This window comes from Barbus barbus (genome assembly GCF_936440315.1).
Source record: "Barbus barbus genome assembly, chromosome: 9".
Classification (NCBI taxonomy): Eukaryota; Metazoa; Chordata; class Actinopteri; order Cypriniformes; family Cyprinidae; genus Barbus; species Barbus barbus.
This window is the reverse complement of record NC_136737.1, coordinates 13441087-13467050: the sequence shown is the minus strand read 5'-3', so window position 1 is coordinate 13467050 and position 25964 is coordinate 13441087. Positions and strand designations below refer to the sequence as shown.

The following is a 25964-nucleotide window of genomic DNA, read 5'->3' as shown; positions in this document are numbered from 1 at the left end:
GATCACGGGCATCCGGTATGCTTTTCCGGCCATGACCCTTACGCATAGAGATTGTTCCAGATTCTCTGAATCTTTGGATGATATTATGCACTGTAGATGATGATGATAACTTCAATCTCTTTGCAATTTTTTTTCTGAGAAACTCCTTTCTGATATTGCTCCACTATTTTTCGCCGCAGCATTGGGGGAATTGGTGATCCTCTTGCCATCTTGACTTCTGAGAGACACTGAGAGGCTCCTTTTATACCCAATCATGTTGCCAATTGACCTAATAAGTTGCAAATTGGTCCTCCAGCTGTTCCTTATATGTACATTTACCTTTTCCGGCCTCTTATTGCTACCTGTCCCAACTTTTTTGGAATGTGTAGCTCTCATGAAATCCAAAATGAGCCAATATTTGGCATGACATTTCAAAATGTCTCACTTTCAACATTTGATATGTTATCTATATTCTATTGTGAATAAAATATAAGTTTATGAGATTTGTAAATTATTGCATTCCTTTTTTATTCGTAATTTGTACAGTGTCCCAACTTTTTTGGAATCGGGTTTGTATGTGTTTATTGAATAACGCAATGCACTTGTTATTATGCATAAAATATTAGTAAATTGTTAATATATTATTATATAAATATATTATGAATAATAAATATAAAATGTGGGGTAAGTCAGCGTTAAAAAAACTTTTATTCAGCAAGGACACATTAAATTGATCAAAAGTGACAGTAAATACATTAATATTGTTACAAAATATTTTTATTTTAAATAAATGCTATTCTATTGAACATTCTATTCATCAAACAATCCTGAGAAAGATTAAATATTAAAAAGAAAAAGATAAAAATATTAAGCAGCTTTTCAACATTGATAATAATGTTTCTTGAGCAGCAAATCAGAATATTAGAATGATTTCTGGAGGATTATGTGACACTGAAGACTGAAGTAATGATGCTGAAAATTTAACTTTGATTACAAGAATAAATTATATTTTAACTTTTATAAAAATAAAAAAAAAACTTTTAAATTCTAAGAATATTTCAGAGTATTACTGTTTTTACTGTCTTTCTGATGAAGTAAATGCAGACTTGTGAGCATAAGAGACTTCTCCTTAAAAAAAAAAAAATCATACCGACTCTTAGCGTTTAGACCGCAATGTAGATAAAAATAATCAAGCTTTTTAAAATAATCATGTTTCTTCTTGAAGTGAACACAAGATATTGTGAATTTTAATCCTTTACCTTTATATGAACCACAACAAATGCCAATATTTACAGAAATATTTACTAAAATCATAGAAGAGTTCAGGAGTAACCTGCCTCAAACAAAACTGCAACTTCTCCAATGTTTCTCATTCCTTTTAAAGTGAAAAATTCCCGGCCCATAGCTAGGTTTAGTTTGAGGCTAGGGAAGGTGGTTTTGGAATCGAAAAAGCCGAAAACGCATTTCCTGGCCATGACTGTGTAGTTTGCTGCGGTCGCAGGCAGCTCGCAGTAAATGAGATGTTAAGAGGGTTGAAACATGTTTGGCTCTTCTCCCAGCCCATGACATCATACCGACATCAGTGGAAAACTGTTCAGGCGGAAACGTATTTTGATTTTATAATTGTAATTATATTCTGTGATGAATACATGGAATATTTCATTACATAAGGTTGTTGAATTCTGTTTGTTTTATGTATTTTATTTTAAAATGAGATTATATACAAACCATATAATAATTTTAAATTGATTTAGTTATTTTATTTGGTGCTGTCAAACAATTAATTGCGTTCAAAATAAAAGTTTTTGTTTACATAATGTGTGTGTGATGTGTGTATATAAATATACACGTATATATTTAAGAAAAATGTTACCTTTATATATATATTTATATATATATAATGTAAATATTATGAATGTAAATATATACTGTACATGTAAATATTTTAAAAATATATACTGTATGTGTGTATATATATATATATATATATATATATATATATATATATATATATATATATATATATATATATATAAAATATACACAGTACACACACACTGTATGGAAACAAAAACTTTTATTTTGGATGCGATCCAAATATAAATTTTATTGTAATATAAAACTTTGTCACATACTTGCAGTTAGTGTATCAAAACGTTTTACACATAAATGACTGAATAGCCCTTTGACAGATGTTTTTAAATGATGTACCTATCAAGGTTTTACAATCTTTGTGTCATTCAATATGTGCAGAACTTGGAAAGAAAGGTTGGAAGACGCAGAGAGGAGGAAGCGTGAAGAAACCAAAGAGCTACAGGTAATGATTCGCCTCACACTTGCAAAGAGCGGTCAGACTTCGGTGTGTGATGGATCGATGAGCTTTTCAAATGTTTCATGGCTATTTTCTTTCTCTTTCTTCTTCACTTTGTTTGTCTGTTTATTCGCTGTACCTTGTTCAGCGTGCCGGCGTCACCTTTAAAGTGGATAATCGGCTGCCTAACCTTGTGAACCTGAATGAGGATCCGCAGCTGTCAGAGATGCTGCTGTACATGATTAAAGAGGGCGAGACCAAGGTCGGCAAGCTCAAGTCTGAGTCGGCTCACGACATCCAGCTGTCTGGAGCTCTCATCGCCGATGAGCACTGGTGAGACGGGTGACGTCCACAGTCTACTACCACTCCATCATTCACTTCATTTTTGATTTGTTTAAATCATCTTAAAATTGATTGGATTTGTACATTTAAAAGAGCACTTCAGCCAGAAATGCTAATTCTGTCATTATATACTCACCCTCATGTTCTTTCTTCTGTTGAACACTAAACAAGATATTTTGAAGACTGTTGGTAACCAAACATTTACTGGTAGCCATTGACTTCCATAGTATTTTTTCCACATTCATGATGTGCGTTATAAACAGATTGCACTAACATTAGGTTACTTAGGCTATAGACTTACCCTTACCTTCAGGAGAGAGAATTTTTTTTTTTCAAAAGCTTCCCCCCCCTCTGCATTTTTCACAAATCGCACCCTGTGTATATGTGTATGCATGTGTGTGTATACATGTATATAAAAAGGACAAAAGCACATAACAAAATTACTTAATCATAAACTAAAATATAAAAATCTCAAAATTTAAAAAACTGAGTAAGCTAATTAATATAAAAGCGAATTTAAAATATTAATAAATACTAATAACTGTATAAATAATGCTGTTCCAATGAACACAAAAGAAGATGTTTTGAATAATGAGTCTTTTAAGCTTCAAAAATGACAAAATCGCCATTAAAAATAAAACTGCTTACATATTTGCTGACATACAGGAAATGTCTTTTAATGTTATGGCAGATAACGGATAAATGGCTGATGTTAAAAAAAATCACACACACACACACGTACATATATATACAATCTCTTTTGTGTAAGTAATTTAAGAATAAAACATTTAAACTAAAAATTTGAATGCTAGTTAATTTAGGCATTACAACATTATAATGTACAGTATGAAAAATGGATATTCATTTTGAGATTTGCTGATCTTGAAGATTACATTTTACTGTTACAGTAAATTATTAATGCTTAAAATATTAACAATGACAAAAGTAATGTAAATAAAATGTTGTGCACAAACAGTTAAATATCTAATTTCGATTAATACATTTTGCAATAAGTCTTAATTGTGTTTTCAGTGTCATCTCCAGTGTGAAAGGTACCGTCAGCATTAAACCGATGCCAAACGCCAAGACCTTCGTTAATGGACATCTGGTGTCTGAGTGCACCATTCTCCAGCATGTGAGTTCCTGCCGTGGCTCTGGTTCCAAACTTATCTAATGTTCTGAGAACCTCCACATAAATCATCAAACTGTTTATTTGTTTATTCGCTTTTTATTTCAGGGAGACCGTGTGATTCTTGGAGGAGATCACTACTTTCGGTTCAACCACCCCGCCGAGGTTCAGAGTGGGAAGCGCGCGTCCTGTTGGAACAGTGGAGATGGTCAGAAGGACTTTGAGTTCGCTAAAAACGAGCTGCTGTCGGCTCAGAGAGCTCAGTGAGTACAAGCTCTATATTTAGCTCTACAAGAACTCTTTTTACTTGGTTTCATGTGAAAGTCCATTCTTCATTTTTCTTCACAGACTTGAAGCAGAGATCGAGGCGGCTCGGTTGAAGGCCAAAGAGGAGATGATGCAGGGCATTCAGGTGGCAAAAGAGATGGCACAGAAAGAGCTGAGCGAGCAGAAGAGTCAGTACGAGGAGAGGATCAAAGCTCTGGAGCGAGAGCTGGTAAGCTGTTAGCAGACGTGTCTGTGTGTAGCATGTGTGACTCCAGCTAATCAAACGCTTCCTCAGGAAGAGGAGAGTGAACGCAAGAGAGAGCAGGAGCTGCATAAAACGAGGGTCGTCAGCCAGATAGAGCAACTGCAGACAGCAAAGAGTCTGCTGCAGCAGGAAGTCACCACCCATAAGAGACGTCTGCAGATGGAGGCCCAGGCTACTAGACAGGTACAGAAAGACCAGTAAAAATCTAAATTGATGCTCTTCTTTTTCTTAAAGGGATAGTTTACCCAAAATTTTTAATTTGCTGTAAATTTACTCACCCTCTGGCCATTTTTTTTGTCTTCAGTAGAGAACAGTAAATAAGATTTTTAGCTGACACCATGGTCCATATATATAACAAAATGAATAACTAAAACTAAATATATATATATATATATATTTAGTTTTAGTTATTCATTTTGTTTAGTTAGTTTAGTAATTGTTGTTTATTTAGTTAATTTAGCTATAGTTGTAATATTTACTTGGTTTTAGTTATTCAGTTAGTTACCTAAACTTACAGTGCCCTCCATAAGTATTGGAACAGTAAAGACAAAATTGCTCTGTTGCCTGTAAAGTTAAGGCATTTGCAAATATGATTAAAAGATGAATATGAGACAAAACTACAGAATGTTAAATTTTATTATTAGCCGTTTCAACACATACATGTTTTACCAATTAAAAAGAACAGCACTTTTAGAGTTCATCCCACTCAATGTGAGCATAAGTATTGGGACAGTTGAACATAAGGCAGATATAAAAGATTAAAAGCTATTATTTAGTTGCAGATCTCTTGCACACAATCACAGCAGTGAGTCTGTGACCCATAGACATCACCAGACTCTTGGTCTCATCCTTTGAAATACTTTTCCCAGCCTTTAATGCAGCCAATTCCAATCATTGCTTGTTTTGGGGAGTTTCTGCCTTGACTCTCCTCTTCAGCTGGTGAAATTCATGTTCAATCGGATTTAAATCTGGAGATTGTCTTGGGCAATCTAAGACTTTCCATTTCTTTGTCCTTATAAATTCCTTGACTGAACTGGCAGGGTGTTATGGGTCATTGTCCTGATGCAATATGAAGCACTTCCCATTGAATTTTGCTTTCCCATCACTTAGATAAAGGTTCATCTTGGTCTCATCGGTTCATGAACACAGTTCCAAAACTCTTCTGGCTCACCTTTGTGCTTTCTTTGCAAACTCTAATCTTGCCTTTCTATTTTTGGTGCTGGTCAGAGGTTTGCATCTTGCTGTGTAGCATCTGTAATTCTGTGTCAAAGTCTCCTGAGGACAGTAGATTGTCAGAGCATCACCCCAGCTTTCTGGAAGTTGTTGGTGATTGTTACGCGTTTAAAGATGTAAACGGGATGATTGCGCAACATTTACGTGGGATACTATTGTCATGTGTGCGGGTAGCAAAAAAAACCAGGAATACCAGACTCAACGTTCAAAACGTTTAATTATGAGTGAAGAGTTACCAGGACAAAGAAACATTATAAAGAGAAAAATAACAAACAAGCAAAAATAATGAAGATTCAAATACAAGAGTGTTGCCAAATCAAGGAAATAATCAAAACATAACTGCCAAAGCTAGTTTACCCAAAACCTCTAAAACTAACTATCAAAGAAAAAATGTAGAAAGAAACCCGAAATCTTCAGCGGATTCGCCGCCGTAAATAAACTACTCTAACTAAAAACAAAAACACAATAGTGACAATCACTCTTCAACTAACTAACAGAAATATTCTGTCTACCGTTGATTTAGATGTAATGGTCCACAACCAGTAAACAAACCCAAAAAGTAGGTCTAAGTGCTCTAGACAAGTTAATACTGCATTAACACGTTCGGTCTGACAGAGATCGGTCACACACACAACCAAATGCAGCATCAAAATTAACAAACCCGAAGGAGTGTTTCTCAAATCACATAACTAGGCATCTCACAGACATTAACGATAACACGTTCAGGTTGGCTTCTAAAGAAACGGCTCAACACACGCGAGTTGGCTGAGATCTGACGAGGATCTGCATTCTCCTTGTGCATGGGCCTTTTAAATCCGGCAGAGCGTCAGCGGATTGGTAGAACGTCAGCGCCGACGCGTAGCGTAGTGATGTCACCTACAACGAAACAGCCAATGATCACAACCTACGGGTATGAATGGAAACACATACAACAGCGCAAAAAAACAAAAACAATACACAAGTCCACGTGGAACGTAACAGTGATTTTATAGACACGTCTTTTAGGGTTCATTTTCACAGCTTTTATGATTTGTCTGTCATCAACTACTGTTGTTTTCTCAGCCGATCAGGTCGTTGTTGGTTGCTGGTGTCGCTGGTGGTTTGAAACTCTTGATTTCTCCATGCCTTTTGTTTTAGCTTGAGCTCTAATTGACTTCCTCTTTTCTTTTAGCATCCAAATTGCTTGCTTTTCTCTCAAAGTCAGCTCCCTCATCTTCATCCTGGTTTGTGTGTATCATCATCGATTGCAGGATTCAGAATACAGAAGTAATGGATATAACTGATACGACACATTCCCTGCTTTTAATATCTGAAGAATTAATGCAACAGGACACAGCTGATCACTTAGAAAGATCTGTGAGGCAACTGTTCCAATACTTATGCTCACATCTGATAGAGGGATGAAACTCTAAAAGTGCTGAACTTCTTAGCTGGTAAAACATGTATGTGTTGAAACGGCTAATAATAAGTTTAGTTTAACTGTAGTTTTGTCTCATATTCATCTTTTAATCATATTTGTAAATGTCTTGACTCCACAGCCAACAGAGCAATTTTGTCTTTACTGTTCCAATACTTTTGGAGGACACTGTATGTTTAGTTAGTTGGCTATATTATTTATTTAGTTTTATTCAGTTAGGGTTAATTATTTATTCAGTGACTGAGTTTTATTTATACCATTTTTGTTGTTGTTTTAGTTAAGATATTTATTGCAAATATTTTCAGTTTATTTGTTCAGTTAGTTATGTTATTTATTTGTTTATTTTAGATTAGTTAGTCTATCAGGGTTCCCACGGGTCATGGAATTTCTGGAATATCATGGAATTTTAAAAGGTCTATTCCAGACATTGAAAGTCAGGGAATTTTATATATTTTTTTGTCCAAGTCATGGAATATCAGGGATTTTTGTTCGTCAACTCCATTCAGTACTTGCGCGCTGTGACCTGTGTAAACAGCGTGTACCGACAGCAGCGTCTCGGACACGCGCAAGCCCTGAATTGAGTTTCTCACAGCATCTTTCTTGCGCCTGAATGGACAAATATATACAAAAGTATAAAAATGCCCGTCTTGGCAAGTAACTTTGTAGCTTTAACAATGATTAATCTATATTTAATTAGTCTGTAAACGGCCATTAACAGAGGCCAGAGATGCTGAAGACGGACGCAAAGAGGAGAAAATACCATATCAGGCAGAACAAGATTCAAAATGTGCGAAATATAGGAATCCTAAACATTGAATTTTATTTGAATGTGTTTCTGAGGGGAACTGGTTGTTTTCAGAAAAGTTTACACTGCGTTTTCTTTTCATCTTGCCTCTGTATAATGCATTTAAATGAGTGTTAATACGCGCAGCACTGCTGTGTTTATAGTGGTAACCAAGGAAATGCTTTATCACTGTTCCATAAGCGCCACCTGCTGTCAAAGAGTGAAATTGTCTCATTCAGTCCGTCTGCTGTTTCTGTTTCACGTAGCATAATTTCACAAAGCTAAAGTCACACCATTCTGTTTCTTCAGATTTTGAAATTATGCAGTCTAAAATAAATTAAAAACATTGCATTTTTTTTTTTTTGGATTGATTCATGATTAAAATGCAGTGGTTGCCTTGCCACTGATTTCAAATGGCAATGCAAAATCAAGTTGCAACACAGAGTGAAGAATATGCAAATGTTATTTTATAAGTAATTATTCAATTTCTGTACCTGAACACCTACAAACATAACTTAAGCACAATTTAATTTCTATCTTTGTGCTATATATTTAATTTAGCTATTACTTGCAATTTGTTCATTTGTTCTTATTTATCTTTATATTTGTATATACTTTATATATGTTTGAACTTTATATTAGATACTGAACTTATATACTTTTTTTTTTTTTTTTTTTTTTTTTTGCTGTGGTATTAACATTGAAATCGAGATTTGTAAAAGAAATTTGGTATCTAAAATATTGGTGTCATAATTTTATTTATTAGAATACAAAAATCAAAGTTGATAACAGCAACTATTTTATTTTATTTATTTTTTGTGGCAAGGCTAGTGAAAATATTAACAGGGCAAGTAATAATTTTAACCACTGAAAAAATCCTTAGCATTGAGCCCTGGGCTATTTTTTCAGCGCCATCTTATTCCCTTCCCGCTCGTCAACTGGCTATCACTATGTCAAATGCAGTCACCAGGCCACCAGGCTGTACCGGTTAACAAAAGCAAATATGCCAGAAAATTAAAATTTTTGGGAGCTTTGTACGGTGACCGAGAGATCTCAACGCATTGCAAATAGAGAAAACACCAGCAAATTAAGAAAACAACTTCCTCAATTTTACAACGCACACGCTGCAAATGCTCACAACACAACCAAAAAAAAAAAAAAAGAAAGAAATGCACTGCAATATAAAAAAAACGCCTGCAAATTAAGAAAACAACTTTCATCAATTTGAAAACACACACGCTACAAATGCTCACAACACAACCAAACAAAGAAACGCACTGCATATAAAATTTATTTGGTTGTGTTGTGAGCATTTGCAGTGTTTCTTTATTTGTTTGTGTTGTGAGCATTTGCACCACCTGCTGTCAAACTGATGAATATGTTTTCTTGATTTGCTGGTGCTTTTTCTATTTGCATGTGTTTTCTGAAGTTGCAGCGCATTGAGCTCTCTCAGCCACTGTAGCTTTGGCTACAAAATGACCTCTTCAAAGACTGAGTTTAAAAAGAAAAAGTGTAAAAAATATCAAAGAGCATTTAATGGTAAAAAAGCAACAACAACAAAAAAAAGGCTCAGCACAACAGCGGCCTGTTTTTCCATTCATTATAGGTCATGGAAATTCAGCTTTTTAGTCAGTGAAAGTCAGGGAATTTGACATTTGACTTAGAGTGGGAACTTTGTCTATTTACTTTATATTATATTACTTTATAGTTATATTACTTCTGTATTCTGTATTAGTTTAGTTATAGTTATATTATTTAGTTAGTTTTTACTTATGTTATTAACTTTCTTTATTTAGCAAGTTTATACAGAAGATGGCTTCATCATCTTTTAATTTGTGACTCATTCAGATTTTTTATTTTTTCTATAGGCGTTGGCTGATCACGATATCCGGCATGCTAAGATTGTAGAGGCGCTTGAAGCAGAGAAAAGGAAGATTGCAGAAGATCTTGCTCAGATTGAGAGAAAACGTGCTCTTAAAATGACCCAGACCCCTAAAACGGGTACATGCACACTTTAAATTGAAAAGACATGGGGTTTTCCATCAGTGATGTTCTTAGTAGTGTGTTATTCACCATATTTTTGTTCAATGTTTGCAGCCTACCCACAGTGGGATGCCTTGAAGCTGTCTTTGATGATTGAAGAAGCAAACAAAATCAGTACCAAACTCAAGAAACCCACAGTCTTCAGCAGGTACAGTTATTTAGTGGGAGTACTGGATTTAATGTTCCTGGATCAACATCTTTGTTGGTCCTGGAACAACATTGCTACAGTTTTAACCAATCAGAATTTATGATTAGGAAAAATTGTATCAAAATAATTTGGTATAATGTAAATTTAATTTAAATAAATTAATAAATCATAAAGTCATTGAATGTTTCATGTAATGAATTTGTGTTTTCATAACAGACATGAGGCGACCGATAAAGAGAGCAAGGGTGGAGACGCCCAACTGCAGGTCCAAGTTCAGAACACCAAACTGGGAATTTCCACCTTCTGGAGCCTGGAGAAGTTCCAGTGCAACTTGGCTGCCATGAGGGAGCTTGAGCAGGTGGCTTAATAAAAGATGTTCACCTAGTTAATAGCTGTAAACTTACTGCTTGAGCTGCACAGTGGCATTTTTGTAGCAAAGTACACAGCGTCCTAGCCTTTTGATGTCATATAGCGACAAATTATATCCTCTTCAGTGTTAATCCAGGTTTTGTCTCTAACTAGATGCAACCACAACAAACAATGTGCGGCAAACTATTTTTTTGTTTGTTTTGCTGATTTGGCTTCTGTTTTTGTAGCTGGGTAGTCATTGGTTTAAAGAGGTCATGACATGAGAAATCAAATTTGCCTTATATGAGGTCTTGGTACCACAAACATCCAAATTTAACAACAAGTTTCATATCTTAAAACGTCATCCTCATTATAAACAAAGCATTTATTTAATCAAGCTGAAATGGCTCGTTTTGGATCTGAGGTACAAGGTGACGTCACCTGGGCACACACATTTGCATAAAAATTGCCTTCAGAGCAGTCATCTTCTCACCATAGGCCCCGCCCACTGGCAACCGTCTTTGTACAGATATCAGAAGTATCCTAGTGTCAGAGACAAGTGGATAGTTTAGTTTTATGGCACCCCGGATTTTGCCAGAGGATTGATCTGAGTATTTTGTTTTGTAAACGATCTGACTGCTGCTGCATCACAAACCGTAAGTAAATGATTTCATAATGCTTTGTCTGGAAATGACACATGCAATAGCGAGGGGGCGTTGATGCTGTTGTTTATGCAATGACGTTAGCCAGTCATAACAGTGGCAGATTCCTGACAAGCCTTATAGGACATGCCCCTTAAAACAGTTCGAATGAGGGTTGGAAATAATCTTTTTTTTTCACATACATTGTTTTTTTGTGCAAAAAACTTTATTAACATTATAAGTAAACCTCAAGGAACATATTAAAATAACAAAAATAAAAAATAAAATCATCCATGTCATGACCCCTTTAAAACCCTTGTTTTAGCTACATAAATTTGTATTTTTTATTTTTTAATCTATTTTGTTTTTTAGTTGGTTAGGTGTTTGTTTTTTTGTTTTGTTTTGAATAGGTCTGATTTAGTTTGGTTTGTTTTTTGGGGGGGTTGGTTGATTTGGTGTTTTGGTTTTGTGTAGCATCTGTTTTATTATTATTTTTTTATTTATTTAGTGTTTAGTTTTTTTATTTAAGTTTTTTTATTGTTTTAGTGTTTAATGGTGTATATTTATTTTATTTATTTTGTATTTTTTATTTTATTCGTTTTATTTTTGTATAGCAGCTCACTTAACATTTTTTTGTTTTTATTTTATTTAGTGTTTTATTTATTTTTATTTTTTTTAGTGTGTGTTTAGTGTATTTGTTTTGTGTAGCAAATGTTGTGTAGCATGTCACTTGACATTAGGGGTGGGCGATATACCGGTAGACACCGGTTGAAATTTTGTCAACTGGTAGATATTTTTGACTATCGTCTTTATCGCTCTTAAGCCTTTTACACACTGCACAATTTTCGGCTGTCCCAGACAAAAGATTGTCATCATGAAAAAATCGTGGCGATTTCTGTGATTGTGGCTCCTAAATGGTGGCCCTCTGTCGTTCAGTGAGAGAGGTTCAAAGACTGCCGTTGTCACGGTCTTGCGACCAGAGATAGCCTACGATCACTTTCTGACAGTGTCAGAAATTCAGCATGATCATCACATAGTGTGTTTGCTGCTACGACCTACATCTTCTGACCAGCCAATAAAAATGCTACATGAAATGGCTTGTTGATCAATGTGACATGGTGCAAAAACTTAAAACTGCTTACCTCAAACTCTTATAACATCCTCTTTCACAGCTTCCTTTGTTCAACAAACATAAAAAGTACAACTGCTAAACACATACTTATAGCCTATGTGTCAAAATGCCTGTGACTGCAAGTATTCTTGTAAACAGGTCTTAAGTGAAAGTAAACAGCTGAGAAAGAAAACGCATGTGTAACAATATAATTGGATCTGGATGCTCGGTCTTAAAGTGACAGCAGTCTAAAATTCCTGCTGTCTGTCATTCATGTTAATCAAACAACAGAGATAGAAGAAATGTATATTTAATTTACACAGTAAAGAATATGTAGTGTTTTTGATTAATTTACACAGTGTATGTCGTAGGGATGTCACAATTCTCAATATAATATTGAACCGTTCGGTACGACATCCAAGGGTCAATATTTACTTGTGAATTGCAGTTTTGCATATAATTAATTTCTGTGTGTTTTATTTTTCTCAGAATTGGCTGTGTGTGTGCCCGTAAGTTCACATGCTGAGATGAGGAAACGCTTCCCCGCTTATAACATGCATTTGAAAAAGTAACACACGCCAAGCATATCTTATTTTTAATGACTTGTAATGATAAGTGTCTAAACCTGTTGTCCAACAAAAGAAAACATTTTAACATGTTTTTACTTCAACATTAGTCGAGTGTTTGAAAAAAAACTTCCTTTTGTCATCTGATGTGGCTTCTTATTACAGAATTAGGCAGAAAATATATTCTATACTGTAATAACTGCTGTCGATTAGCAATGGCTTACAAATATAACTTACTTTATCATTATGACAATACCCCAGATGGCTTGAAGAACACAAATAAACCATATCGCAGGTGAGCGTTTATTGTCCTTGCGTTTCATCATTCAAAACATTTGACGTTAGATCTTCTTTTTATTCCATTACAGCGACAGCGATGCCTTTATCCATATTAGGGATTTCCTGGAACATTATCAGTTCTGTTATTTCTGTGATGCATATGTGGAATTTCTGCACGAGGGAGCCCTCTTGCATCCAGTATGAATGAAACACACATTGCATGTGTTTATAGCCCTCTATTAGTCTCGCGTAGCCAGACCTTCAGACTGACCGCTGAAGGTCTGGAATAGATGTCCGCTTTCATTGGCCAAGGCCCGTGAGGCCGTTTGACCGACATGTCAAACAATCAATCATAGTTCGTTTCATTTAGCGTCATGTTTCGGTGCGTGGAAATGTCGCCACAATAACAGACCGGTGTGTAAAACTCTCCGATGTATTTTAAAGATTTTATGCCGCAAACTTTAAATATTTCACATACTTTTGAAAATCCAGCATTTAGTTGACCCTGATAGCGTTCGTCGTCACATTTGTAAACACGACGGCTTTCTTCTTTCGTGAGGGGGTTAGGCACCACGCCATCTTTGTTTCCCAGCGGACTGAAAATAAACGCGACACTCGCGTCTCCCGGAAATCCGGTTTAATTCAACCAGTCAGATGACGACTTCGACATTCCTGAAGTGTTTCCAGAAAAGTGTGCCATATGCATCAGACGTTTAGCCAAGATAGGCAATATCGCGTTCATAATCGCAGACGAATCGTCTTCCATTATGAACACGAAATTGCCTAGCTTGTCAGTGAATTACGGTCTGTGTAGTAATTCCCGCTCCATTTGAAAGCAGGTGATGGCGATTAACTACTAATCAAGAAACTGGTTTTACTGACTAGATGCGCATGATAATTGAATTTGATTACTGCGGATCAGCAGTAAATTGGGATTTTATACGCAAATGACGATAATTTACTGTATTTTAGAAATGGACAAACACGAACATAAGCGGCTGATTTTACCTTTTAAAGCACAACCGTTTTTTGTTGTTGTTTAAAGAGATGAGTTCTAGCCTACGTTGCTCAATGCGTCACAAACTTATAGGTTATAAAGTGCTAATAAAATGTTTTCATGGCAAGCTCAATGTTTCCTTGTTTATATCTTAAAATATTTGAGCCTATTTGATTCTCTTACAGTTTTTAAAGGTGCCTATGATTAAAAAATGTATGTATGTATTAAACCATGGGCTAACTGTATTTTTGCATCCCTAGTATGTAGCATTTCTTCTTTATTTATTGTCATTTTTTGTGCTATTGCTTGTAATTATTCTTATTTAATCACTGACTTGTCTTCAGTGAGCTTGTTTTTTTCTTTTTTGGGGGGCTTGAATTAGTTTTTCTGTGATCTTGAATTATAAAAATTCTATGGTTTCAAAGAAATAACTATATCGTGATGTATATTGTAATCGTGAAATAAAATACTCATATGATATAAGGTTTTGGTCATATCGCCCACCCCTACTTGACATTAGAAAGTTTTGTTTTTTGTCTTTTTTTTTCATTATATGTAGTGTTTAGCTTTGTTTTATTTTTATGTTTGTTTTATTTAATTTTTGTGTAGCTCTTTACTTGACATGGAAACTGCGCCACACTTGATTTGAACAAAGTGCTGAGTATTTAACACAGAGCTTAGTTGTTTGAATGCTATAATATATGAGGCCATTTGAAGCCTGTTTATTTCCTTGTAATTACCCAGTAAAAGCAGGAAGCATGTAGTATTGGCACTTGCTCTTATTATCGTAAAAGAATCTGCGGCTAAATCAAGTCTGATGTTTATTGGCTGTAGGGGGAGAGCGCCTCTAAAGATGACGACGTGTTTTACGACCCTAATGATGAGTGGGAACCAGACATATCCGCCTCTTCCTCAACCTCGTCTTTCTCTCGCAGAAGGTATTTGAATTTATTAGTCTTATTGAGTCCAGAATGCTGCTCTTCGGCTCTCTGTACTACTTTATTGAAGAACGAAAGAACAGAAGTATACCTTGTGCCCAACACTGGATATTGTCTTCCACCATGATGATATTTTTCCCTTTGTTAACCGAGCCCTATGGAAATAAATATTCCTGCAGCATTTTTAACCCATTTTCTTTGCCTACAAGATTATGTAACTACAGCTAAATTCAATATTGGCGAATCTAAACCCCTTCTTCAACTCGCAGCTCATAGATATTGCTTAGCTTTTCACTTCTTGACTTCCTCTCTTGTCTTTCTGTCCTTGGGATGAGCAGTAAACTCAGTGTACATCATGTAACTACCTGTTAAGGAAGCAGTTATCTGATTGATAATGATGGTTCAAGGCAAGATATAAGTTCAAATGTATCTGTATATCTTATTTTCTGTTTCTTGTGGCTTAGGAGTAGAAGTTTGCTGAAGAGCAGGAGGATTTCTGGGCGTCTGTATGAGATCCGAGTGCACCCCATTCAGAGCCTACACTGTGCTCCCTCACAGTCCACTGGTAAAGTAGCCTTTATATTCTATGTATGTATGTCTTTTCGACCCTCTTTGATTTTATCGTCATTCTGATTAGTAGTTTTGAAGAGATAATTCACTTAAAAAGTACATTTCTGTCATAATTTACTAACCGTTCAAACCTGTATGACTTTTTAATTTTTTTTTAGAAATCTTTCAATGTTGTTTTTTGTCAATACAATGAAAGTCAGTTGGGTCCAAACAATGTTGTTTTGGTCGCCATTGACTTTCACTGTATGGACAAAAACATTCTTCAAAATAACGTCTATGTAGGCAGCTCACTAGTTTTTGGAACATATTTGCAAACCAGTTAAACTATTAAAACTATTAATTTATTTTCAGTAATTTAAAAAATAAGGAAATATTGAAATGCACTATAAATATTACATGAAAAACAGTGTAATCTCATTGGTTCAAAAGCCTGGTATGCATAGCTGTATAATACATTTTGTTTGTGTTTGTTTTTGTTTAGTTTTGTATTTTGTAGCATCTCACTTGTTTTGTTTTTATTTGGAGTTTTGTTTGTGTAACATCTCACTTTTTGTTTAGCGTTTTGTTTTTGTTTAGCATCTCTCTTGTTTTTTTGTTTTTATTTTATTGTTTAGTTTTGTTTTATGCAAGGCTGAAATAAAATATACACATTAGTATAACTAATATATAACAAGGTAAAATTAGTTCTACAATTAAAACTAAATACAGTATTACAATAAAAATAAATTAAATATATATAGAAATAATTAAATTTTTAATAAAATTTCCCCCTGGAAAATATGAAGTAACTTTGATATTCTGTGTCTTTTTAGGGTTGATGAACAAGCCCCCCTCTCTGCACTCCAGCACTTCTGACTCCGCCCTCCCAGCCATCTGCAAAGATATGATTGGCTCTGCTGTGGCTCGTCTGCGCTCCTGCCAGTCGACAGAGGAGAGTGAAAGCTTGGGTGACAAACTGACTCTAGACCTGCTGGCGATTCACCGTGCCGTGAGGTCCATCGCAGACCTCTACGAGCACCTTGACGACGACAGTCAGGAGAACTGTAAGCATCAGCGATTTTAACAAACCTAAATCAACAGAGCCATTCATCAGTGTCAATATGAATGCACAAGACCTGTGTCATCACAGCGCTACACAAAGAGGCTCATTTTGTTCTGTTTGTGTGTATGTGAACAGTGTTTGTCTGCAGTACTGAAGCCCAGACTCATCTAGTGAAGGCCACGTCTGCTGTTGAAAGGGCTGTGTTCATTACCATACACTGGGTCTCCCGCATGAAGCCCAGCACTGATTTAGTGTCTCAGAGAGCTGAGGAGCTCAAGACGGATGTCAAGAAAATTGGAGGGTACCTTCAGTTACTCATTCAGGTGCTCATTACAGTTCATAGTCAATTAATAAAACGCCAGCTGCATTTGTGTTATTTAGCTCTGTAGGGGGACCATAGGGAAAAAAAAATAAAAAAATGCAATATTCTTATCAAAGTAATGTAATTATTATTTATTATTGATGTTAACATGGTTTATTTAATTTTTGGTAAAAGTTGATAAAAGAGTGTTGGTCTTTTTGTGTTTTGGTCTTTCAGGGCTGTGACTCTGAGATCTCCTCCATGGTAACAGAGGCCCAGAGGAGGGTTGCAGAGTGTATGAGCGCAGTTCTCAATACCATCGGTTTTCTGGCGGCAGTGAATGGGACTGATCTTCTTTTGACTGAACATGGTTCAGAAATCATAAACAACGTGGGTATATATTTCTTGTGCCATAGCTGCCGTTTACAGCCCAATAGTAGATTTGACATTAAGGTCTTAATTATATTAAGGTTCTGCAATATATAAATATATTGTGGAAACTTAAATTCCTGTAGAGCTGCTTTGCAACGATTTATATCGTAAAAAGCGCTATACAAATAAACTTGAATTGAATTGAATTAAAAACCAGTCAGAATAAAAAAATACAGCACCATTCTCTTTCTCTGTAGAGGTCTGTGGTGGATTCTTTGCGGGATGGGATTTGTCAAAGCGTGACTGATCTTCTCCACATTGGTCAGAAGATAACCACAGAGATGCATCGAGATCTTTCATCTGTTCATATACCAGTAAGTTCTCTTAATAAATAATTTACTTGATAAAATGGAATCTTTATTAATCCAGTTAATATTGAACTATAAATGTATGCTTTATTAACTGATATAAATGTATACTGTAACATCATTTCATAATATAAATTCTAATATATTTCACAGATTCAGAAATCCAGCGCCATGGATGTCGCCAGCACTCTGCAGAGCTACTTCCGCTGCTGTTTGTCGGTACGCCTCACAAACAGCTGTTGTTTGTCATTGAATGTAAAATGTTTTGGATTAATGACCAGCCCAACAATGACTGAGGGGGACAGCGCTTGTAAAACGCCGAACCTGAGCGGTCTTGGGTCGTTTTAAAATAAATGGTTTGAGTGGAGTGTCATCTGTCACCTTAATGTGGCTGTAACTGTTATCTTCAATACACAAACTACAGGATCGTTGTTATTGTTCAGCAAGAGAATGGGATGCTGGGATAAGGACAAATGGATGCATCCTACAAGCTCACTCATTTCTCAAACCCACTCACCGTTCCTAAACCCTGTGGTCTAAAACAAATAAGATAGGCAACAACAAATGTGTATATTTAAGTCAAATATATTTATTTATATTAAATTGTTTATTATTTATTGAATTTTTGTTTGGTTTATATTTGTTAATTTTTGTATGGTCTTTATTTCAATTTTCTGTTTGTTTTTGCTTTTTTTGGTTGGGAGGTTGTTTGGTTTTGGTTTGGCTTTGTTTATTTATTTTGTATTTATTGTTTTTGTTTTTTTATTCTTTTGTTGGGACGGGTGTGGTTTTAATTTGTTTCGTTTTTGGGGGGGGGGGGGGGGGGGCTTGTTTTGGGGGTTTTGTTTGATTTGTGTAATTTTTTTTTGTTTGTTTGTTTTATTTATTTATTTTTTATTTAAGTTTTAAGTTTTTCCTGGGTTTTGATTTTGCTTTGGGTTTTTAGTTTTTCTTAGTTTTTTGAGGGGGTTGGTTTTGTTTGGTGTGTTATTGCTCCGGTTTGGTTTTTATTTGTTTTTAAATTTGTTTTTATTTATTTTTAATGATTAAGATTTGATTGTATTTAATTTTTTTATTTTGTTTTGTGGGTTTGTTTGATTTTGCTTTGGGTTTTCAGTTTTTTTACCAGGGGGTTGTTTGGCGTGCTTTTGGTCTGGTTTGGTGGTTTTATTTTTAAATTTGTTTTTATCTTTAGCTTTTGTTTAATTTATTTTTTGTTTTAGTTTAGTTTTGTGGGTTTGTTTGGTTTTGCTTTGGGTTTTGTTTAATTTTTGTTTTTATTTCATTCTTTAGTTTTGTTTTGTCGGTTTGTTTTTTGGGGTTTGGTTTTGTTTGGTGTGCTATTGGTCTGGTTTTTTTTATTTTTAAATTTAGTTTTTGTTTGGTTTTGCTTTGGGTTTTGTTTAGTTTTTGTTTGGTTTGTTTGAGAGTTGTATTGTGGTGAACTTTCCCTTTAAGAGGTATATGTACATGTGCTCTTTCACAGGAGAGGTCAGGCTCTTCGGAGGATCGTTCAGAGGATGATGAAGGCTTGGACTTGTGTGCAATTCAGCACACCACCGGTAAACTCCTCGCGCTAAACCGGGCGATCAAAGACCTCCACTCGTCTTTGTTGCGCTCTCTAAAGGGTACAGCAATCTTTCCACAATAGCATTCATAAGAAACACTTCTCCTCTAAGACACATGTGACATGACTTAATTTTTTTAATGTAATACAGGGAGGGGTAGCGACGCTGGCCTTAATGAGACGATACAGTCTCTGTCCAAGACAATTGATGATGTCATCAACGACGTTCCGCGTGAAATACCTGGAAGACGTTCCGACAGTCTTCGGCTTCCATGTGAGAAGAACATCATGGCCGCCCGAGATCAAGTGCACTCGGCGCTGCAGTCTTTGACAGCAGCGTTCGATAAAAGTACAGATGGAGTACAGACGCTGGACACAGACGGACAGTTTGTTCAACCAGTGTATGGCAGCAGAAATCGAACCGTCCCTAAAGTTGTATATTCTCTTTCTTCAAGCATTAGCACGTGTTCCAGAGACGCCCGCTGGGTGTGATTTTGGATAGGTGCTGATTGAAGGGGTACTAGTTATGTATATAACTATATTTGGTATAATGGTTAATGCTAAAGTTGGCTCACTTTTCATTTTGATGTATTTACGGTATGCACTCACTCAGGCCTGCAACAGTTTGTCTGCAAATTTTGTACGACCTGTAGATTTAACTGTAGGATTTTAAAGAAGGACTTAAGAGTATAACTTATGAAGATGAGGTTTCTGTGTATTTTGCAAATGATCAAGCACCTAAGTCTTTTATAACTCATGCAGAAAAAAAACACTACTTCTGAATAGATTTTTGCTCTTGAAACCTTTGCACAGGCTTGGGCGCACTGATATTTTTAGCATTTGCAGTGGCATTTACTCTGGATCATGTAATTGTTCCACACTATTTTATACTTTCAGTAATAAACACTCACTGGGAAAAGATGTCCGGTGTTCTATTTAAACATACTGCACATTGCATGCCTTTTCTGTGTTTCTATATAATTAATTATTATTATTTATTTTTTTAGAATCTTGATCATAACTGGAATCTGTTGAAAAATGGCTCATTTACAAAGTAACATTGTTTAGTATTTTTTATTTGAGTTTCATTACAGATATGGTAGTTATGTGTGTAAAGTATTCTTCATGAGTGGTTTACATTCAAGGGTCCTTATGTTAATTAGGTTTTAATACGTTTTTATTTTTTTAACTATGTGGTTTTTAGTAGGCTACATCAAGTTAAATGAAATGAAAATGAGAATATTGCTTTGGCAACTAGATAAAAGAAGTTTAAGGTTTATAAAATTTGAAAATTTTTATTTCCATAATGTTTAAGTAGCCATTTGTATTGTTTTAGCTAACTATAATAACATTGGGGGCCACAATATGACTATTATTTAAAATAAGTTATGTTAAAGTTATTTAAATAAAAAAAAAATAAAAAAAGTGAGAAGCCAATATATAGAAATATTTTTCTTATTTCAGTTTATCCCCACTATTTTGCACAACTGGGGCCAAATATCGATTTCTTTACACCATAAACAATCGTTTACATAAGTTTTCATAAATTACAATATATTATTTAGAACCGACTACTCCGAGTAAAACGCAATTGTTTTTATCGCTCAGAAACTCAAATATAAAAGTAGTGCAGCTGGTGAGGGGAGTGGCGGGAACTGCTCTCTGTTCTAGAGCGGGAGGCGCGCGCTGCTTCTAATAATGATCTCATCTCAGTCGAGAGTTCCTCAGAGTCACAACACTTCCAACGGAAAGCGCCTCAACCGTTTGCTACTCTTCGAGATAAAATATTACATTTATGACTTCCGACCATAACTTTACCTCATATCAGGTAATTGACGTTTTATTCGTCAAATTCATCAATATTTAACGTTTCTGCTCGAGATAAACTGAAGTAATGTTTCGTTGAAAGTGTTTAATACTGCTAAAAAGTGTTTAATACTGCTAATTTTGTTTCTTAGGATGAATCTGTTGAAAATAATTTGCTCCAACGTTATTGTAAGTAATCAATAATACAATATAGCCTACGTTTAAATATTATGTGGCAAAATAATAAGTTTTCCTTATATGGTAACAAATGACCATATCATTAATATAAATATCATGAATACCTATTTAAATTGAATCAATATTATTTTTATATAATTAAATTTAAATACATTTCCCCCCCAAGGTCCTCATTCATCACTGCATGGAAAAAGGTAATCACAGCATTCAAAGTGCAATTGTTTAACATGCTTACAATTCAGATATAATCATGCAGGACTGTTTTATGTTATAATCCTCTCACTATTATATAAAGCAGATGGTAAAGATATGATCTGTGACTAAACCAATCCAAAGGAGAGTTTGAAATCACATGTACAATTTGTTTACACCGGAAAGTGCCAAATGCATAAGACGTGAGGCTATTTGTGTTTGTCGACAAAAATACTGTTGTGTTTACAGTGGAGAGCAGAACCCTGCTTACACTTGACAACTATTACCCTGAGTACGTGCCAGATCGACAGCCATGGGACGTTGCCCGCAGCCTCTGCCTCCAGCGTTCAGGGTCCTTTGTGATGGTGTCCAGTACAGAAGAGATTCAAAAGCTGAACAGTTTTCTGCGATCCCTAAATATCACCCAACCTGTATGGATAGAACGTGCAGGCATGTTACAAAAAACTGGTGAGCACCATATCCCACGTTTCCCAGCATGCCTCATATTTGCTACATTGGTAATATCGTTCTTTAGTAAACATTACAGGTTGTTTTACAGATCCTCCAGACATATACATGCTAGAATTTCCAATGCGTCCACACCGGAAATCGGCTCGCCTCCGACACAAGTTCCCTAACATGGAAGCGCTTACGGTTTGCGCTCACCTCCAGCTTGATCCCACTTGCTACGGACTTTCCACAGTCTTCTCGTACGCCATTCAGTCGTTCATTAAAGAATTCCAACTCCAAGCACAAATCACCAGGAACGAACCGGTCCACCTTGCATTGCTGGTGCATGGTTCAAACACCTCCTACGTAACTGGCTTTCCCAACGATGCCTCCTGGCACTTTGTATGCACGAGTTGGGATGGAAATACTGGGAAGTGGGTCATCTGGGTGGATGGAGCAGTTGTGGGTTCTGGGAATTCCCTCAAATCAACCAATCACATCGGAGGTGATGGCCTTTTCATGATTGGACAAGACCAGGAGACCTACGGGGGCTACAACAACGACGAGGCGTTTTGTGGGAATGTTACACAGCTGCACATGTGGGATCGTTTCTTGGTCGACTCTGAAATCCAAAGCATGGAAAAACTTTGCTCAGCCGTCCCTTTTGGTTTGTTCTTCAAGTGGAATGAGTCTGCACTGGAAATAGAGACGTCCCTGCAGACACGTAGAGGGAACTCGCCATGTCAAGGTAATGTCGCCATGTCACCCTCACGTCTTTGCATAATAATTTCCCACCATGCGAATACAGCCAAGTTTCAATTGGTAACCTCAGGCTGAGATGGTTGTAAATATTTTATCCATGGGTTAATGTTGAGACCCACCCTTCAGAATATACTCTTCACTTCATGAACCCTTATTCTTTTCTGAAGAGAGGACACATGGTCTTTACAGACTTGGAGAGCTCAAGAACTATGACTCATAAAACTGGCAGACTAGAAACAAACTTGGGTTGCCGGCTGTTCGGTGGCCCCAGACAGATGAATTTGCTCAAAAAGATCCATTTTCTGCTAAACTAGTTTTTGTTCTTGATTCTTATAGGTTCCAAAATCCATCCACAAGACCAGCTGGTGATCTCTGGGTTGGATCCAAGTCTGCATCACAATCTTTCCATCATTTCTCACAAGACCTGTGTAGCCTTTGACCCTGCAAGTGGAAAACCCATTAATAGCTTATGTACTACACACAGTGGAAGTGTTTGCCTGTTCCCAAAAGGTGATGCCTGCTTTATGACATTCTGAAGCTCTACTAAAGACCCAATGTAACACAAGTAGTGACATATATTTTATTCTGTGAAACGGATGATTGAAAAATAAAAAATGTAGGGTGGGACTTAGTTCTGTCCTTTAGTTATTGTTTCACTTGGATATTATGAAAGTTAATTAAAAAGAAACATATGTATGAATAATATGCTCAGTAACATATGTTTATAAAATATATTGTTTTCACCTTTTAAAGGTTTAAAAAGGACATTTCAGCGTTCCAAACCGCAACTTAGTGAGTTGCAAATGCAAATTATTTTACAAAAATAACAATCTGATGTCCGATTCATGGAAAAATAATCCTTATGAACCTGTTCTTTTTATGGAGGCCATCAAAAAGATTTGTGAAATTGTAAATCATTTATGAAATAGTGAATCATTTGGAATATTACCAAGTTCACAATGATGACTCGCTGAACTGCAAGTCATTTTTCAGTTACGTCCTATTAAAAATGAACCGGGAACCGTTATTGTGGTGTATACTTTTAGTTTGTGAGACTGACATTATTTATTCACTGTTTGTTTATATGGAAATGTCTAAATAAAGAGTCATTCAATATATATTGTGTTTTAGGAGCTAGTGACTCCCTATTTTCTTTTTGTTTGTGTGTTTTGTTTGGTTGTGTAGATTTGCTATCTTTTGCATTTTTGTTTTGTGTTTTTATGCTTTTTGTTGTTGTTTTGCTGTGTTTTGTGTGGAGTTTTGCTATCTTTTGCTTTTTTGTTTTGTTTTACGTTATTTTTTTTTATTTTTTTTGTTTTGCATTTTTATTTTGTGTTTAACGTTTTGTTATTTTTTGTTTTGTTGAGTTGTGTTTTTGTTTTGTCTGGAGCCCTAAAATGCATTTTCTTGTGCGTTTGACCATGTGTCATAATCCAGGCATTTTCCTTCTTCATTTCAGAGCAGTTGGACTTTGGTTTTCCTGGAACCTCGTTCTTCTCACAAGTCAGCAATGAGATTAATTCCAAACCTGTGAGTTAGACAGAGCTCACGGCTGATTTTGATTAGATTCACTATAAACATACACTATAAGGATCCAAATACAGTCACTATTGACACAGACATACAATATAATTGTCTTATGACTTGAACTTACATTATCCTCCACTTTCTCCACAGGATACAAATGTAACCTTGTTCCCTGAGAATGATCTGACTCGTCATGTTTCCCTCTTGAGTGCCATATTGAGAGTTATGGACCGCAAAGCAGACATCCTCACACATTCTGATATTCTGTACCTCACAGAAACCATCGATAAGGCCGCTCAACTCAATAAAATAGTCGTTTCCACTGATGTCTTCATATCTATGATCCGCAATAGCTTGGAACTAGTCAGCAGGCTCATCAACCCTGATATGGCTGAACAATGGGAGGATTTGATAGCAAATGGGGTATGTTATGAGACTGAAATGGACTCTTCTGAAACCAAATCCTCTAAAAAAAGATCACTCTTCTGTCAAGTTTATGAGTCAGTTTCCTGTATTTTCTTAGAATTACCCTGGACCGTTGACAATGGTGGAGAACATTGACAAGCTGCTGTGTATGCTGGCGGATGCTCTCTGGACCGAGTGCAAAAGCTTCACAATGTCAACAAAGAACATGGGTACAGTGGTTTTTTGCCTCAGTTAGCATGACTAGGTAGCATCATCTCTGACATCTGAAAAATGGGAGTCAATATTTGTTATCTTGAGAGGTAGAGTAATAAAGATAAACCTCATTGTATTCAAGCAGTTATTACTATTTAGCCATGGCAATTTTGGTTGTCCCACCATAAAAACTGTACAAACAATGATGAGTTTTTGTTATTTTGAGAGTCACGAGATCAATTGCTTCCTCAGATATTCTTCTGGAGCCGCGGAGGCTGACGCCAATGAGCTGCAGTTGTGTGTTCAAGCCCTCGGCTCACGGCGGACAGTTCGGCAGCCATGATGAGATCCTCATACTAGAGTCAGAAATGCAGCGAGTCTTTTCTCTGGGTGAGACATGAAGGGCTTTTGGGTAGTTTTCTTATTTCTACAGATAAATGTCATGATTGAGATCTTAATCAGAAGCTAATATTTTTTGACAGGCCACAAGGAAGTGATGGTTATTCATACCTACTACAGTAACTTGTTAGAGATGGTGTCCAGACTGGAGGTGAAAACCCATTCTGACCAACAGGCAGACAAGAGGTAATGCATGATCCTGCTGAATTTTTTACTACACCAATAATAATGTTTACATTATATTAACACTGGTTTGTTCATGTATTTTCAGGCATCACACTGGTCAGCTGGCCACAGCAGTAATCTCAGCAACAGTTCGAGATGTTTCCAGGGCAGAAAATGTTCCTGTATCTGTCCAGTACACCCTATCCTCTGGGATTATGGTAAAAAGACACTTGAAAACGTTTTAAAAAGTGAATATATTTGATTAAAGGTGGGGTATGCATTTTTTCAAAAACGATTTAGAAAACTGATTCGGGCCGAGTACCAAAACAAACTTTTAGCCAATCAGCAGTAGGCGTGCCTACTCATGATGCGAGGAGAGAGCGCTCATCAGTGCACATGACGGACATTAGCCGAGCTGAGTGACGACAGAAAGATAGTGATGGCGGATAAAAAAACAAAAGAGGAAAACGTCTGAAGAACAAAAGAAGGAGGAGGGGATGGGGGAGTCGTGCGAGTTCGAGTCTCAGGTCCAGCAGGGATTGTAGGTGGGGAAGTGAATGTACAGCGCTCTCTCCACCCTCAATATCACGACTGAGGTGGCACCGAACCCCGGGCGCCGCAGCTGCTCACTGCTCCGTGTGTGTGTGTGTGCGTGCGTGTGGATTTGTCGTGTTCCATCCAGTGTAGACAGCATTGGGTTGCGTACGTATGTGTGGGGCGGAGCTATCAAAATAGGGGCGAATCGGTTCCGATTCCAGAATGGGATACTTGTTGTCAGATCAATGTTGTGATCACTTGGTTCATCCGTGCAGCGGACAATCACATCAGT

At 36.2% G+C, this 25964-nt stretch overlaps 2 protein-coding genes across 2 annotated transcripts in view; both read left to right on the top strand.

The window, feature by feature from the left end:
- LOC306875480 (kinesin-like protein KIF14) overlaps positions 1–19956 on the top strand; it is a 29666-nt gene extending 9710 nt beyond the window's left edge. Inside the window, exons 12-29 of the mRNA XM_079426092.1 lie at positions 2233–2296; positions 2439–2623; positions 3665–3767; positions 3870–4024; positions 4110–4257; positions 4324–4476; positions 9596–9728; positions 9825–9918; positions 10135–10276; positions 14695–14798; positions 15263–15363; positions 16181–16411; positions 16546–16733; positions 16949–17101; positions 17341–17457; positions 17605–17670; positions 18938–19079; positions 19170–19956. Coding sequence (XP_079282218.1) covers positions 2233–2296; positions 2439–2623; positions 3665–3767; positions 3870–4024; positions 4110–4257; positions 4324–4476; positions 9596–9728; positions 9825–9918; positions 10135–10276; positions 14695–14798; positions 15263–15363; positions 16181–16411; positions 16546–16733; positions 16949–17101; positions 17341–17457; positions 17605–17670; positions 18938–19079; positions 19170–19510 — 2620 coding nt within the window. The 3' untranslated portion in view covers positions 19511–19956. The remainder of the gene's footprint in view (positions 1–2232; positions 2297–2438; positions 2624–3664; positions 3768–3869; positions 4025–4109; positions 4258–4323; positions 4477–9595; positions 9729–9824; positions 9919–10134; positions 10277–14694; positions 14799–15262; positions 15364–16180; positions 16412–16545; positions 16734–16948; positions 17102–17340; positions 17458–17604; positions 17671–18937; positions 19080–19169) is intronic.
- Positions 19957–20682: 726 nt separating this feature from the next.
- Positions 20683–25964, top strand: part of LOC306875478 (adhesion G protein-coupled receptor D2) — a 91866-nt gene continuing 86584 nt past the window's right edge. Inside the window, exons 1-12 of the mRNA XM_079426089.1 lie at positions 20683–20846; positions 20977–21013; positions 21189–21216; positions 21464–21682; positions 21774–22412; positions 22763–22936; positions 23886–23956; positions 24104–24376; positions 24477–24588; positions 24824–24961; positions 25054–25156; positions 25242–25353. Of these exons, the coding sequence (XP_079282215.1) occupies positions 20978–21013; positions 21189–21216; positions 21464–21682; positions 21774–22412; positions 22763–22936; positions 23886–23956; positions 24104–24376; positions 24477–24588; positions 24824–24961; positions 25054–25156; positions 25242–25353 (1905 nt within the window). The 5' untranslated portion in view covers positions 20683–20846; position 20977. The remainder of the gene's footprint in view (positions 20847–20976; positions 21014–21188; positions 21217–21463; positions 21683–21773; positions 22413–22762; positions 22937–23885; positions 23957–24103; positions 24377–24476; positions 24589–24823; positions 24962–25053; positions 25157–25241; positions 25354–25964) is intronic.